Source organism: Falco punctatus (assembly GCF_963210335.1).
Source record: "Falco punctatus genome assembly, chromosome: 6".
In the NCBI taxonomy this organism is placed as follows: domain Eukaryota; kingdom Metazoa; phylum Chordata; class Aves; order Falconiformes; family Falconidae; genus Falco; species Falco punctatus.
Genome location: NC_137585.1, coordinates 57,562,929 through 57,579,152, shown reverse-complemented (window position 1 = coordinate 57,579,152; position 16,224 = coordinate 57,562,929). Strand labels below are relative to the sequence as shown.

General features: G+C 45.2%; 1 protein-coding gene across 4 annotated transcripts in view; it reads left to right on the top strand.

Moving 5' to 3' along the window:
• Window positions 1-16,169, top strand: part of PTPRB (protein tyrosine phosphatase receptor type B) — a 78,645-nt gene extending 62,476 nt beyond the window's left edge. For all 4 annotated transcript variants that reach the window (XM_080392675.1, XM_080392674.1, XM_080392673.1 and 1 more), the window contains one exon: window positions 196-16,169. In XM_080392675.1, coding sequence (XP_080248801.1) covers window positions 196-218 — 23 coding nt within the window. In that variant the 3' untranslated portion in view covers window positions 219-16,169. The remainder of the gene's footprint in view (window positions 1-195) is intronic.
• The last annotated feature ends 55 nt before the right edge of the window (window positions 16,170-16,224 follow it).

Sequence of the window (16,224 nt, the reverse complement as noted above, 5' to 3'; positions counted from 1 at the left end):
ATAACCAGGGCTCCACAGGTTGGGAGTGCTAACAAAAGCAGAGGTAGGAGCTGTTCTTCAGCTGTCACATCAGTCACCAGCCAGCATTGCTGCCACACAGCTACCTTTCAGAGCACTGTAGTCAGCTGGCAATGCTGAACATGAAGCCACCTGGGTTGTTTTATTTTTTCTAATCTCAATTTTCCTTGCTTTCAGATGCTGTTTATTCAAGGCACTAAGGATGTTACAGACATCTGCTTTCATGACCACATTTTTTAACTAGGGGGTTTGTTTGGGGTTTTTTATGTATTTCATGCAACAGAAAGGTGCCAGATTTTTCTGTTGAGACTGTGTATAATTTATTGGTCTGGTGATTTTTTTAAAGGATATATAATTTAAGTGTAATAGATATTAATGTATATAATTGTATTTTGGCATTATGTAAATATGTATTTTTCTATATTGTTTATATTAATATTAAGCTTCAGATAATACTATTTTTTTCTCATCACAGTTTTTATGAACTGTTCTACATAAACTATTTTAAATTGTATGGCTACCAGGACTGCTGCATTTAGGACAGTATTGGCATATAACACACAGGAAAATCCTATAAGGAGAACCTCATTTTTTTTAACTAGTTCAATGTTTGTGAGATGAGATAAGCTACTATTAAGCAAGGGAACAGTAGTCCTGTGTAGGAGTTACAATGCTACTCTACACTTTAAACTTACTGCTTTTTTGATCTGAAAAAATGGGTATAACCCATAACACAGTGACATACTTTTTACAGAACTCATTAACATCTGAGCAAAACAGGGTCCACCTCACTAGAAGCAACTGTTTCAGTCTAATGTGACATAGTAGAAAAATATCAAACACCATATGCTGCCATGAAGCCTAGCAGGCCTTTTTCCCCCTGTATGATTTGAGGGGAGACGGGTCACATTCTGATTTCTTTACACTAGTTTAAGAAAGCAGAATCAGACCACAGCCTGTGTCTGTGCATTTTCACATGCATATAATTATAATAAGAAAAGTGTTCAAGGAAACACCTCAGACATTCATGTTAACAGACCTTTAAGGGTGTGAAGTCTGGCAACTTCCACAGCTCACTAAAAACAATGCTGTACCATGACAGCTAAGAAAGTAGAGAGATTACAAACGTATTGAAATAAAGACATATAAAGGTATATTTCCTACAGTTTAAACTGGCTTCGGCCTTAAGCTGCTTGCAGCATAGCTGCCTTGGCCCAAGTGTTGGTCTTTGAATGCCACATGCTTTCACAAAGGGAGAGCATGGCCCCCCCATGTCCTCATAGAAAGACTCCTCCGCTTCAGTAGATGTTGCCTGATGTCACCACCACAGGGGCAGCTGGAACAGAGAAAGGCTCATCACTAAACCAGAGGATGTAGGCTGGCAGGACTGTGCTAATCATCAGATGACTCAAAGCATTTAGTGATAAGTAACAAGTACAATCGGAGAGCACTCACCAGGTGTTCTGCCCAGCCAAGCGAATTAAGACACATCCCCTCTCCTCTGCAAAGAGGCTTCTCATTCAAGGGACTGAACACTGTTCAGCTTTTCTTTGTCTCTATAAAACACGATTCAAACAGAGAAAAGGCAGTACACAGTTTTTCTCCATCACAAAAAGAAGGAAGGGCTTGATAGTTCTCCTTTCATATATCTGCCCCTACTTTACCTAGAGAAAACAGCCTGCTGCTGAAGACAAGTGCCTAAATTCCACGTTTATTTTGGATAGAAATAAATATTTCTGAAGGTCTTCTGAGAATTAGCCAATACACCTAAGTGCCTAACCGAGGAACTGCTGTGACCCTGAGCCAAGACTACTTGTGACTACAAGATACCATGACTTACTGAAGCTGTACTCTTCTTGTGGTAGGAACGCCAGCCTGACGATGGCTAAAGAAATCAGCTAGGCAGCTCTGACATAGTTCTCTTAAATGGTTCCAAAGCAGAACCACCAGGACTATGAACATCCATGTCACACTGGCTTTCCTAGAGAGAAGGCAACAGCCTGATAGTTACTCTTCCTTCCTACTGCATCTGGAGTCTCAGTGTTTCTTGACCTATTATCTTCGCATGCCTCAGAAGCCACCTTTCACAGAATCACAGATTGGTTGGGGTTGTAAGTGACGTCTGGAGATCATCTAGTCCAACCCCCTGTGAAAGCAGGCTCCCCTAGGGCAGGTTGCACAGGATCATGTCCAGGCAGGTTTTGAATGTCTCCAGGGAAGGAGACTCCACAGCCTCTCTGGGCAGCCTGTTCCAGTGCTCTGTCACCCTCAAAGTAACGAAGTTTTTCCTCATATTCAGATGGAACTTCCTGCATTGCGGTTTGTGCCTGTTGCTCCTTGTTCTGTCGCTGGGCTCCACTGAAAAGAGCCTGGCCCCATCCTCTTGACACCTGCCCTTGAGATATCTGTATGTATTGATAAGATCCCCTCTCAGTCTTCTCCAGACTAAACAGCCCCAGCTCTCTCAGCCTTCCCTCATAAGGGAGATACTCCCATCCCCCCATCATCTTTGCAGCCTCCACTGGGCCCTCTGCAGTAGCTCCCTGTCTCTCTTGAACTGGGGAGCCCAGAACTGGACCCAGCACTCCAGACGCAGCCTCACCAGGGCAGAGCAGAGGGGCAGGATCACCTCCCTCCACCTGCCGGCCACGCTCCCCCTAATGCCCCCCAGGATCCCACTGGCCTTCGTGGCCACACGGGCACACTGCTGGCTCATGGGCGGCTTGCTGTCCACCAGGGCTCCCAGGGCCTTCTCCGCAGAGCTGCCTCCCAGCAGGTCAGCCCCCAGCCTGTGCTGGTGCCTGGGGCTGTCCCTCCCCAGGTGCAGGACCCTGCACTTGCCTTTGTTGAACTTTATCAGGTTCCCCTCTGCCCAGCTCTCCAGCCTGCCCAGGTCTCGCTGAATGGCAGCGCAGCCTTCGGGTGTATCAGCCGCTTCTCCCAGTTCTGTGTCATCAGCTGGGGGTACACTCCATCCCTTCATCCAGGTCACTGATGAGTAAGTTGAACAGGACTGGACCCAGTACTGACCCCAGGGGAACGCCGCTGGCTACAGGCCTCCAGGTAGACTCTGTGCCGCTGATCCCAACCCCCTGAGCTCTGCCATTCGGGCAGTTCTCAATCCACCTTGCTGTCCACTTATCTAACTCACGCTTCCTGAGCCTGCCTACGAGGGTGTTATGGGAGACAGTGTCAGAAGCCTTGCTGGGGTCAAGGTACACAGCATCCACTGCTCTCTCCTTGTCCACCCAGCCACTCATTCCATCACAGAAGGCTATCAGGTTGGTCAGGCATGATTTCCCCTTGGTGAAGCCAAGCTGACTATGTCTGGTAACCTTCTTTTCCTCCACATGCTTGGAGATGAGCTCTAGGATGAGCTGTTCCATCACCTTTGCAGGAAGGGAGGTGAGGCTGACTGGCCTGTCATTTCCCCGCTCCCCCTTCTTGCCCTTTTTGAAGACTGGAGTGCCTTTGGCTTTCCTCCAGCCCTCGGGCACCTCTCCTCCATGACCTTTCAAAGGCAATGGAGAGTGGCTTAGCAATAACATCTGCCAGCTCTTTCAGCACTTGGGGCTGCATCCCATCGGGGCCCATGGATTTGTGCGTCAGGTTTGCCTGAATGATCTCTAACCCAATCCTCCTCAACCGAGGGACAGTCTTACTTTCTCCACAGTTTCTCTCTTGCTTCCAGGGTCTGGGATACCTGAGGGCTGGCCTTGGCAGTAAAGGCTGAAGCAAAGAAGGCATTCAGTAACTCCGCTTTCTCTGTGTCCTTCTTCACCAGCTTTCACAGCTGCTCAGAACATGTAAGATTGGTTAATCTTTTACTTGTCTCTGTATGAAAATACTGCTCTTTCCTCTTGTACATCCTCTTTGGCTCCACACAAACCTCAAGATTCACCACCCTTCGTGGCAACTGAAGAAGGGAATTAGCATTATAGCGGAAGCCGTTTTCACAGAGGCAAACCTAAGCAAAACCATGAGGAAACATGCAAATTTTCTGCAGGCCTCTTTTTTTCTCTGTTTCGTTTGCTAGATAGACTGTAGGTTACCACACAAGGACAAACAAGCATGGCCGCTTTAGATTGATTGTTGACCCTGCTAATAACAGATGAACTTACAGCATCATTAAAATTGCTGTTTTGTTACGTGCACTGCATTCAGTCCTTTCTTTTTGCAGTGGTAGCTGAGGAACGAAGATCACCATGTTTGTTACCAGCAGTACAATTACACTGTGAAGACATACCAAATGTACCTTAAATTATTTCACATTATATATCACTGTGTCATTTTCTTATACTAAGGGAAATGGAAATGGCTCAACAATATATGGTCAAAAGTCTGATTGTATACTATGTATGCATGTTGTTTCATTTTCAGAAAGACACACATCATTCTGCTCTTTTATTTTAACGTTGTTTCTCAGCTCCCCTCTCTGCACCTACAGAGTTCACAAATATGCACCCAAAATGATGATGCAATAGCAGACAGCTATTTTCATCTTTTCTCTCAGCTAATAATGGATACAGTTCATAAGCTTCTTCCTCCTCATCACTTAATAACATGACAGATGACCTTAAACACTCCGGCACAATGCTCTTGAGCAGCTTTACACTCTGTCTAGATAGGTCACGTGTGAGACTGTACACACATTACTGCTCTGGTTCTGCTTTCTAGCCAATTCTGCTCATGTAAAACCAGTGTAGATCCACTAAGAATAAGTAAAAAGTATCTATGTAGCATTTTGTTAATATAAGACACCTGCTATCAGTATAATTAATTATATTTACTGTGCCTCTAAGCTGAATAACAGGACTGATGGGAAATCATTAATGTAACAAGAATGGACTTGAAGGAGCCTGTGTACTGAACAAAGACAGCTCTTAAGGAGAAGGACATCCTCCACTGAAGAGGATGTTTCTCTTTTGAATGTCCATGAATGATGTTCAGAATTCCCTTCTTGATGTTTCCCCATAATAATGTTATAAAGCAAGGCTGGTGTTGTCACTGATCCATAAGCTAAGATTTGCACACTTGGAGCCCAGTCCTTTGAATCTCTGCATTATCCATAAAGCTACCTGAGTACTTTCATGGAATTCAGCTGGTATGCTTGCCTGAAGAATACCATTCCACTTCTGAAGCACTTGCAGGGTTGGGCTTTTAGGTTAATTCAAATTTTTGTATTGAAAGTTATTTAATAATGAAAAAAATGTAATAAATGTTTTTTGGTTTTTTTTTTTTAATCTGTGCAATACAATTACAAGATCCACTACCGATTGTAGGGAAAAAAAAATTTGCATAGCTGGAGTTGATAAATGATATTTTTGTTACTAGTGGAACACAAAAGTGGGTGAGAGAAATAGGCATACTGTGAAGATGTCATAAAAGTGCAACTTTATACATTTTTCTCTGCTGCTAGAGTTATTTATACAGCTTATATGCGTGCCTAAAATTGCCAGAAATATTATTTTATGCCATAATATACTATGAATTTCCTTTCATTTGTAGAACAGAGAAAAGAAAATGTGTGAGCTTTGAGTTTATATTATGTATTGCATACGGTTATTTACGCTTTGACTTTGAAAACAAAAAGTTAAATACTAGGCAGATAGGAGTACATGAGCACTTAGCTGTGCTCCTCAGCCTGGGTGTTAATGTATGGGCCAGAGGGCTGAGAACAGTAACCATCTAATCACTGTATTAGCATCTCCTCCCAGGGCCACAGATCAGAGAAACTTGTCTGACATCCCAGAGATCCAGCCTACTGCAGCCACAGCTTCGCTACCAAGGAGTGGCGTAGCAGATGCTTACATTTATTCAGATTTCTTTCAGTGTATCAGATACACAGTTTGTGTGAATAAAACAACATATTGAATGACTACCACTCCCCTGATGGCCCTGTCATCAGCTCTGGAGCTGTGAGCTCTGCGATTTGTAGTCCCAGGAGGCTGCAACTTGGGATAGAAGATGAGTGTGCACCCCAGTGCTTAGGCAGCTCGCTGTGGACCTCGTGCCCTCGACTGTCCCTTTCAGGACGACAAAGTCAAACTCCTGACTTGTTGGTACTGCCACTATGGCCAAAGCAAACTGGTCTGTTGTCAGTAGCCTTGCAGCTCAACAGCTAGTTCAGACCAGGATTTGGTTTCTAAGACTGGCAGGAAATACTGGAAACTAGGGACTAGCTAAATTTAGCAAATACTGTGGAATTTAGGCACGTGCAGGGTCAACGATGCTGGTAGATTGATACGCATGATGATTTAGTGGTTTCTTGGTGTATTTGAAAGCTAAGGAAATACTGTAAGTAACATCAGGTAGCTAAACGTGTATTGCTCTACAGCAGGGCAGTATGTTATAGTGAAAAAAAACCACAATTTTGAAATGTGGCTAGCCGTAAATTCTTTGCCAGTGCCTGGAGTAAAGTGTCTGAAAAACATCTTCAGGACACATTCCATTCTCATATGCTATATAATTACTTATATTTGTGTTCCTAAAAAACACTGGGTGAACACAGAATTGTGCTACTATTGTCAATTTAATTTATGCATTTGTTAAGTATATTTTTGTATTTTTAGCTACAGTCAACAAATCAAATATATTTGAATGTATTTTACACATTTTTATAAATAGTTCATGAATAAAACATTCATTTACAAAAAATCACGTCCTCATCTTCTGTGTGACTGCCTTTGCGTTATAGATTTTGTTGTCCTGCTACTCAGAGAAAAGGTCGTAAGTGAGTTTGATTTCAAGTGAGACGGTCTTCAGAGAACATTAAGTTCATCAGAAGACTCAGCCTTTTGGGGGAAAGGGGGCTCTGCTGTTGCCCGCTGGCTGGATTAGTGCCCATGCGGAAAGATACCGTAGTTCCCTTTGCCTCCCCGGTTTCTCTGCTCTCCCCCTTTAATAAACCAAATACTGTCTGCGTTATGCAATGGGTATTTGAAACAACAGTGCATTTTGAACTTGAGTGCCTGTTATTTTAGAGACATTTCGCCAGGCAGTTGTACCAATTAACACCGCATTGGAGCTCCATCACTGCCTACCACCCGAGGATCTAAACCATGCTTTTTAACAAATGTATTTCTTCCCCTCCCTCTCTCCACAATGCTTAAAAACCATTAGCATTCTTGTGGGCTCAGGGTGCTTGGCAGTAGCATGCTTATTGCCAGCGCTTTGTGTCTCAGTTATTCCTTATTTGTCATCAGAAGTGTTTAGGACAAGTTAATTCTGTTTATTTAAAAGAAGGAATGATTTATTAGCTTATATTTTGTACTGTGAGCTATTTGTTGAGGGGATGTGTACTGAAGGCTGAGGGAATTGCTAGATTTTCTCTTTGTGACATAAAAGCTTATCTCTGAGCTGTACCCTGTCCTGAAGCCAATGTAGACGCAAAAGAGCAGTAATAAAGATAAAATAATGTACCGCTAATATTTCAACACAGGAGAAACATAGCCAGCATTGCAGACAAGAATAAATACTAATGTTTTTATATACTACAGCAAGGAAGCTGAAACACAACGGGTCTCTTCTACTTTAGCAAGAATGTGATGGTTCATTCCTATTAAAATACTGCCAGAATCTAGTTGTTATTTTTATAAAATGGACCTGATTTGTACCTAGTTTTCATACCTGTGAGCTGGCTGTTTTGTCTGGTAAGTAATTTCCTATACCACAATCGCCGTTTCCTGCCAGTCCCGATCTTCACTATCTGCTGGTTTCCCAAACCCTGGAAATAGCTACTGCTGTCAATGTCTCATGGCAGACACAATGTGGCTATATTGATGTGTCAGCAAATACCACAAGTGAAAATTTCGAGTGTTACTAACCAAGCATTTGCACATTACTTAGGGTCAATACCAGTCCCAGCCTTTGGGAAAACAAACAAACAAACAAACAAACAAAAAAAAAAAAAAACCAACAGCAGCAAAAGAAGAAAAGGAGAAAAAAAACAGCATTCCAATTAATTTGTGGAAAATGTCGCATTTTGGAGAAGTTGCAAAAGCCAGACCCGCTTTTCCTTGCTCTCAGGGTCAGTGACATGTGGGGCTGGGGGGATGCACAGCGGCTGTCATAAATAAACATAAATATATTGTGCGTGGCCACCTGAGCCCTGGGTGGGGGTGGCAGTGATGCCATGGTCACTGCTGCAGTGGCTGGGCTGTATTGATCACCGAGTTGCCAGTGGCTGTCCCTTTGAATTGATCTGCTGGTTTTTATCACACAACGGCTGTGGGCACTATCTCCAGGGTGCTGGGGGGTCTTCAGGCACAAACAGCCCTGGGGCCCTCGCTGCTGCTTCTATCTGCAAGAACAGGCACGTGTGCCTCATGCTTTTTGGCATCTGGCTCCTGCAGGTGCCTGACATCCTCTTCATACCCACGTTAGGTGCTAACTGTCATTTGCATCATGCGAAACCTCAACAAGCAGCCCTGATTGGGATGAGGGGTGGCCCCTGCTCCTAGAGGCATGGAGTAGTCAGCAGCACTGAGCAGGCACTCAGGTACCAAGGCCCAAGAGGGCAAAGATTTCTGTAGACGTCAAAGTCTCTAAGTCTCCAGGCAAAACATAACCTTAGCACCTACGGCTCTGCCGTTGCAGAGGTTCTGGGGTCCCCAAAGGAGGCTAAAGAGCCCCTAAAGGCTGTCACTGACCAAACAGGGTCATCAGCACCATCAGCATGGGGAGGGTTCACACCGAGCCCAGCTACAGGCTTCCCTCCCCACCCCTCCTGACCCAAGTTCCTGGCAGGAAAGGGTGTCCTGGCACATCTTAGCCCACAGAGGTGCTCCAGGTGGGTGCACACAGCTTCAGGGGTGAAAGAGAGAGGAAACAATGAGGACACTCGGCTGGGGCTCGGCACTTGGCTCAGTTCCTCCTTCCCTGCTGAGGCCTTCCATCCCCGAGCCATGGCACGTGGGGGTGCCTGCGGAGGCGCGACAGGGACGCACTGGCTCTGCTGGCTGGCAGCGCCCTGTGACTGCTGCATGCCATCCCGCGGGGGCACACCACCCCCCAGGTGCCCCTGTCCCCAGGCTCGAGGGGACCTGCACGCTCCAGAGGGCCAAGAGCACAAGACGTGGCCAAGAGCTGGGCGGAAGGCATGGCCACGTGGCCTTGTGCACAGCCGAATGCTGGCTGGCCAACATTGCTGGCAAGTGCTGCAGCAGCTGGGCCAGATATTTTTGTACATGGCCTTCCCCGCACTCATGCCAAAATCCCTGCCAAACTACATGCCGTGTCCTTGCTTGTCTTTGGTGTTCAGGCACCCAGCCTGCCTATGGGCCAAATCAATAGCGGAGAGCAGCTGGAGCAGCCACCTCCTACTGAGGATAAAGGCAGAGGTTTCCTGCTCTCCCTACAGCAGTGAGGCCACACAACCTTGTCCTCAGGTGCCACTTGAGACCTGCAATCTGACTCTTCTCAGCACAGGAAAGGGCCCCAAACCAAGTATTTCTGCCCCTACAAATCTTCACCCATTGCTCAAGGGGAAGAACTGTTCTCTCTAAAAGGTGGGGCACGGGCATAAAGCAGTGAGCTGAGTGAGCTGAGCGAGCCCCTCCTGGGGTTACGTGTCTCCCAGCAGCCCTGATTCACAGCACGGCTCTCACGGATGCTTTTTGGATGTATTTGTCTCAGCTGGGTTGGTCTGCATCAGGCCTTAAAACTAGACATGTTTCGCTGAGCGATGCTCAAGTGCACCCTTCTGCATAGGTCCAACACCTGGGTAGAAGAAAGCCGATGATCAGGCTAATATAACACCTTCATTAAAATCCTTTGGTGGGTTACCAGGAGTATAAATTTGGCTTTCGTCTGGTCCTTCCTTGTGGAGAACAACATACATTCATTAAGTCCTTGTCACTTCTAGTAGAGCTGTAGCCTTCCCATCAGCTCAGAAAAAATAACTTTGTCCCTCGGATGTGGGAGCCAGGCACCCAGATAGTATTGAGTTCTATGTGCCCTGCACAGGCTTCACTCAAGAGGCGCTGACCAAGCCAATGACTCACCTTGGCTCCTTCCATCTCCCCAAACCTGTTGTGGCAATCAGCTCTGGAATCTCAGGTCCGAAGTACCTTCTGGAGAAGGTCATTGACTGTGGAGAAAGAATGAATACCAGGGGTGTTTCCATCTGACCACAGAGAAACATTTCCAGCAGAGGGATGTCTACCTATCCAGGGTAATCATCCCAAAATGCCAATATGACTGCTTAACCGCAGGCAGCCAAAGGGGTTTGGAAGACCCATACCCCAGAGGAATGCCTTTCTTGAAAGACACAGAAAGTGGTTAGATTGACAAAGCAGTCATCTTAGTAGACTTCTACAGCACCCAGTGTAGACATCCATGGGCTTAAATGAACTGGTTACTATCCCTGTATCCTGGTCACATTTGAGGATGGACTAGGAGCTAAGCATCTTCACCCTGCTCAGTGGAGGTGGCCCTGGGGTCTCATGGGGGTTTCAGACCCTTGCAGCTCTGTAGGAGTTGCTCCACATTTTCAGAATAAAGCTTAATTTCAGCAATGACCTCTGGAGTCACACTCAGAGGTCTGTCACTAAAGTAAAACCTTAGCCCAGTTTTCACACTAGTTCAGCTTCTTCCCCAGGACTGCTACTGGTGATCCCGAGAGAACTGCGGCTGAAATGTCTCCACTAATCATCAGAGTAGCGAGGTGCTGGGGGAAAATAGTGCCAGCACTAGCACTAGATCCCTGCATCGGTCTGAAAGCATGAAGGAATTGACAGAGGATACGTACTCCTTTAGAAATTCTCTGTCCTTGGCATAGATACGCACATATATGTCAATAGGTATGGCGGTGCGTTTCAAATCAATCTGTTTGCATTACCACATGATGCAAAGTTAGGAAAATAATTTTTACTTGGCAAACTTAATATTAGAAGTTTTTAAAATTATCTGTTCCCACTATAATCACTAGGTCTTTCCCGGTACTATTGGACACACAGGGCAAACGCATGTGGTTTTCGCCTAGACCAAGTTTGATGTTGTAGCACAGCCAGCACATAAAGAAGGCCCTTCAGTTCTGCTTTCCATCCCACAGAGAGTAAAGAATCTTGAAATTAAAAAAGAAGACCAGTGGCATTATGGATAAGAAAGCCCAGACTTCCTGGAGAATCAAACACAGACCAGATGGCGTGTAGTAAAGCTACTCAAATAGATTTGGTATGAGCCTAGCTACACTGTAAAAACACGGAGTAAAAATAATTGGGTGCAGAAAGCAAAGTGAAGGTGGTCAGAATGCTTCATGCAGCTTGGCTAGGGAAGAAAATGTTATGCAAATAAAGGACAGCTACAGAAAGGTCTCTGTGTTAATTGGGGGCATTTCTCTCGCCTGTCAATGCCTAAAGTAGCATTAATGAAACCGCTAGGAGAAAAAGATGGATACTTGCAAAGGCAATAAAGAGATATATATGTCCAAAGTATCAAACAGATCAGAAAATACATGCTCAAGACACCACACATGATAAATGCCAGCATCCTGTTATCTTATCACTGGATCCAAAAGATACCTGGAGCTGAATTATTTGTGAGAATCTAACTTTGAGAGAAAGAACTGGCAGACAACTGGAATTAATTAATGCCCTACAGATCTGTGCTAGAAAGGTTGTAGAGCACTAAAAATATCCAAGGAGCCTGTTTCTTTCCACATCATGCCAATTAGATCTGGTCAAGATGTGACAAATTTTCTGTAAACATTCTGGTGAACAAGCAGCTCCCCCAGTCCCCTCTGACAGCTCCCAGGGTGGCTGAGACCTTGCCTTTAAGATGCCAGAAATTTCAATGCAAAAATGAAGGAGGGAAAAAACAAAAGGAAGAGCTTGTGTAAAGTATGTTGTGGTTAATGAACCAATGCAGGTAGGAAAATTTCAGTTCTTTGACTTGACAATGTTTTTCAGCTTGGATTTCTGTTTGCTTTGGTGGGATTAGACCTAAACACCTTGTTGCACTGACTCCATTAGAGGAAAAGGAGAACACACAGAAAATATGGTGAGTGAACTTCTGCTGCTTTTATCTAGGGTCCATTTCAGTGGACAAAAATGCACATACATTCATGCTGGGATGGAGAGACAGCTAGAAAGAAGGATAAAGCCACCAAAGACCACCACCAGCTCTATGGTGACATGTTTTTTTTAAAAAATCCCTTCTCTATCTGAATCACCATCAGAGACCAGGTAAAAGAAAAGCCTGTGAAGGACCGTACAGTATGATCGCAGGGGCTGGACCCTGTCATGCTCTGAGTTGGGGGCTGAGTTGCTGAGATCACATGGTGTGGGTGGGAGAACACGCACATGACCCAGTAGGTCCTCGTACCAAAGTGAGACCCACTCCTCCTGCCTCACTCAGCCTCGCCAGGGAAAACCACACTTGAATTTTCTGTGTGAGCTGCAGCTGTCCCCAGGGAAGTGTCTCTGCCCAGCCTCCTCCCTCCCAGCCCCTGCGCCACCCACTTGTTCCTGCATCCCTCTGCTTGCTGCCACTCAGCGCAACAGACTAGGGAAGTGATCTGTGTTAAAATTACCTTGTCATCAACAAAAACAAATGGCTAGTTTTAATCTTTCTGGTCTGTCCCAGGAGAGACCATCTGAGGTTTTTATGTAGCCATGGGCTGGCAGGACACAGGTTGTCAGACATCGCTGGTTTTGTTTCTTGGACCTTTTCTTGCTCCCTTAGCCCAGCTGCTCTGGCAGAGCATGACTTACCCCCAGAAAATGAGACTCCAACCCAGCTCAGTCCCCAGCTGGCCACCTGCCCCTGTGAAGAACAATGGGTTTGAAAAAAAGTGAGTCTAGCACTGACTTTTCCATAGATGTAAGTATGATCGATGGCTGGGAACCAGTCTCAAAGAAGAGGGAACCCGTGAATAAGAAAGAAAAGCTCTGGACAGCAGGAGGAGGATGGATATTGGTCCACGCCCTGTGTTATGCCAAGTGCATGAAAGCCCAGCATGGTGTGACTTTGTTCTCTTCATGGATCTCCTCCAGGAAGATGGGGAAGCTGAGGGTCTTGTTAATGTGGCCAGGTCCCATTTGCTCCTGAAATGCTACTTTATATCTTCTAGTACCAGCACACTGAAAGGGATAATTGGGTGCAGAGGCTTCACAAACAAATTTCCCTTACCTACATCTCCATATCCTCCCCCCTCTGGCTCTTATCTCAGTAATTAAATTATGCAGCTGGGGAAAGTGATTTGGAAAACAGATGGCATGCAAGATGCTATAGAAAACAGTGGTGCTTTTTAAACCTTACGGCAGAGACATAGGCAGATTTGAGTGGTATATGGGCCTTGAAGTAATTGGACTTCAAAAGGCTGCTTGTGCAATGGCCTTTAACCAGAAAAAATGAATGGCCCTCTAGCCTTCAACTTGATATTCATAATTAAGTATTAAAATCAAGCTTTTTCCTGAACATTGTGGCTGGTCTAATTTGCCACGTAAGCTGGTGTGACCTAACCATAGTTCCTGATAAACGTCAGCAGTAGGAAATGTGGGATTTGGGCAAGATGCGATCCCGAAGCAGTTTAGCCTAACACTAATCTGAAAAATAAGGCAGAATGACACAAAAAAGAACAGGACATTAATTAATCTATGTGGGGCTCTAAGCCCATTCTCCCACAGTCCTCCTTACAGTTAAGAACACAACATGAACTCGACAGGGCAGGGCTGGGCGAGGACCAGGTGCCACAGGTGCTGGCAGCATGAATGCCATGTCCCCAAGCCTGCTGGGGAAGCACCACATGGTGGGAGCCCACTGCTGCCTCCCAGCTGCTGCATGCCCAGCGGGGAAGGAGAAGGAGAGCTTTTCTGCCACCGTAGCTGAGGAAAGGGGTTTGCCAACGGCATCTGCCTCTGGATCAGCATTAAAAATGTCTTCACTCAAAAATTAGATAGTAAAGGAGATGGTGCTAGCTTGTTGGATGGGGCTGCTAGCAGCCTTTTTCCAGGAAAGTGGCATGGTCATCAAATCCCACCCTCTGAAACGGCGCTGGAGTTCGCCTTGTTGTAATGAAAACCATCACAAGAGGAGCTAAGGGAGCCCTACGGCTGGCAGCTGTTTCCTCCACTGCGTATATTTCCACACAAAGCTGGAGGTAATTCTCACAGAGACTAATAAATTGATCATAAAGAGTTTAAACCGTCGGGATAAATAATGGCAGATGTTTAGGGAAGGGAGAGCAGGCAAAAGTATGAGTTACGCAGTGCCTGCAGTTCAAAGAAAATTAGTTCAAACTGTGAGGGCATTGTGTAGAGGAACAGTAAGGAATAAAGCAATGGGGACAGGGAGGAAGGGGAGGAAAAGCAGTCTCCCTTCCCTCGGGCGTGTGAGTACCATCCCCTGCTAGCCTAGCGAACCACCACTTCATCGCCAGACTCTTGTCCTGCGCTTGCTGTGGAAGCAGAAGCAAGCACCATCACTTGCAATCGCACGTCCTGGCCTGCAGAACTGGCATCCCCAGAGCATTGTTAGAATTCAGTGGAGCCACTGATGTGCAGAAATGCTGAATCCCAGCACAAAATCTGCATCTTCCTGGAGACATTTTCAGCAAAGGACAAGAAACTGCACTAGTAGCTGGGGTAGAGACTGAGGAACTAGGATCCCGGCACTTCATACCTGTCTCTGTTTCACTGCCCAACCTTCTGCGTAACACCTAACCTCTGCAGGCAGCAGTTCAGCTGCCTGTAAAAGAAATGCCCATTTCCCGGGGATGCAAGGAGATCTACAGTCCAATTAAAAGCCCTGTTTGAAATATGCTATGAAAAATAACTGTGCTGCCAGCCCTCTTCTTCCTCACCCAAGGACGGAGCAGATTTTAATACCGCACACTTGCCAGAAATCTACTCTCTTGAAAGGGGAAGCAAATCCTTCATTGTCAGAGAGACTGCAGAACTTATTACGTGGGGTTTTTCTGAGATTTCATAGGGGATAATAGGTAGCGTTTAAATGGAGAGGGCCAAATTATCAGAGCACTTTTGGGCTACATAATGAGTAATACTAATAGCAATGCTTGACTTGGCAACACAGACTTCAAGGTTATTTAGCAAAGCACAGAATGTATATCAAACACAACAAAAAAGTGAATTTTAATATGTATTTGCAAAATAAATATAGAATTAATCAGTTTGGCTTTTCACTTTTGTTTTGCCTTTTTATTTTGGCTATCAATAAAACCAACCTTGAAAATGCAACATAAGAAGCATTAGACAGGAGTGATAGAGAAACAAAAAAACTAGGAGGAATGCAAGTTGGTACAGAATGTCTTTGATCGTTATAAAGCTAATTATTGAGAGAGACAGCTCAGTGTGCATGAATACAGAATAATGATGAGTTTGGTAAACCCTTACTGCACAATACATATGTATTTGTGTGCCTGGAGAAAGGGTGCTTAAGAAGGAAGCAACAGAGTGAAATCAAAGAATATGTGCGTCACTCCAGTAGCAGGGTGGAAGGAAGGAACAACTCCCAATCCATCTTGGAGGCACAGTTAACACTGCAATGAGCTTCCACTATGCAGCCATACATTAGCTGCTCTATTATTACAAAATGGGTTGTAAATCTGTAGAGATATTAGGGACCAAAAAAAAAAATAATTACCACAAAGTCTCAAGACAGGTCAAGACATAATTTAAACAGTAGGTCATTAAAAACTGACTTGAAATGTGGAGTTTTGCCTAAACCTTTAAATTTGATCACCTTTCAAACTGAGAACTCCTTAGGTGCACGTGGATATCCTGTATGCAAGGAAAACAGGTTACTGTCAAGTAACTTGTGTGCATGACTATGTCATTTATGCCCAAAATATCACTGGAGGAAAAAGCAACCTAACCCAAAACCTGTTGACATTGACTCCAGTAAATTTTGAGATGTTCAGCCTCAATGATGTTCTGCTTGCTGCATCCACTTGTGCAAACTCCTTCCTCTGGGAAAGAGTTTAGGCAAGGATTCTGCAGCCATGCAGGAATTTGCAGCAGAAAAGTGTTGCTTTTCAGAAAGAAAAATCAGTGTGAAGGTCCTGATGCTGCAGTGACAGAACCTGAAGCCAGCAGACCCCTGCTGCTGCCAGGTTCTGCCAGCTTCAGCTCCACCCCCCTCCATGCTGTGCCCAACACGCAGGCTCAGGTAGCAGAAACTGCCTGAACTGCTGCAAAAATACCATGCAACACTACCTTTAACGTCCCAGTCATTTCACCATAAAAA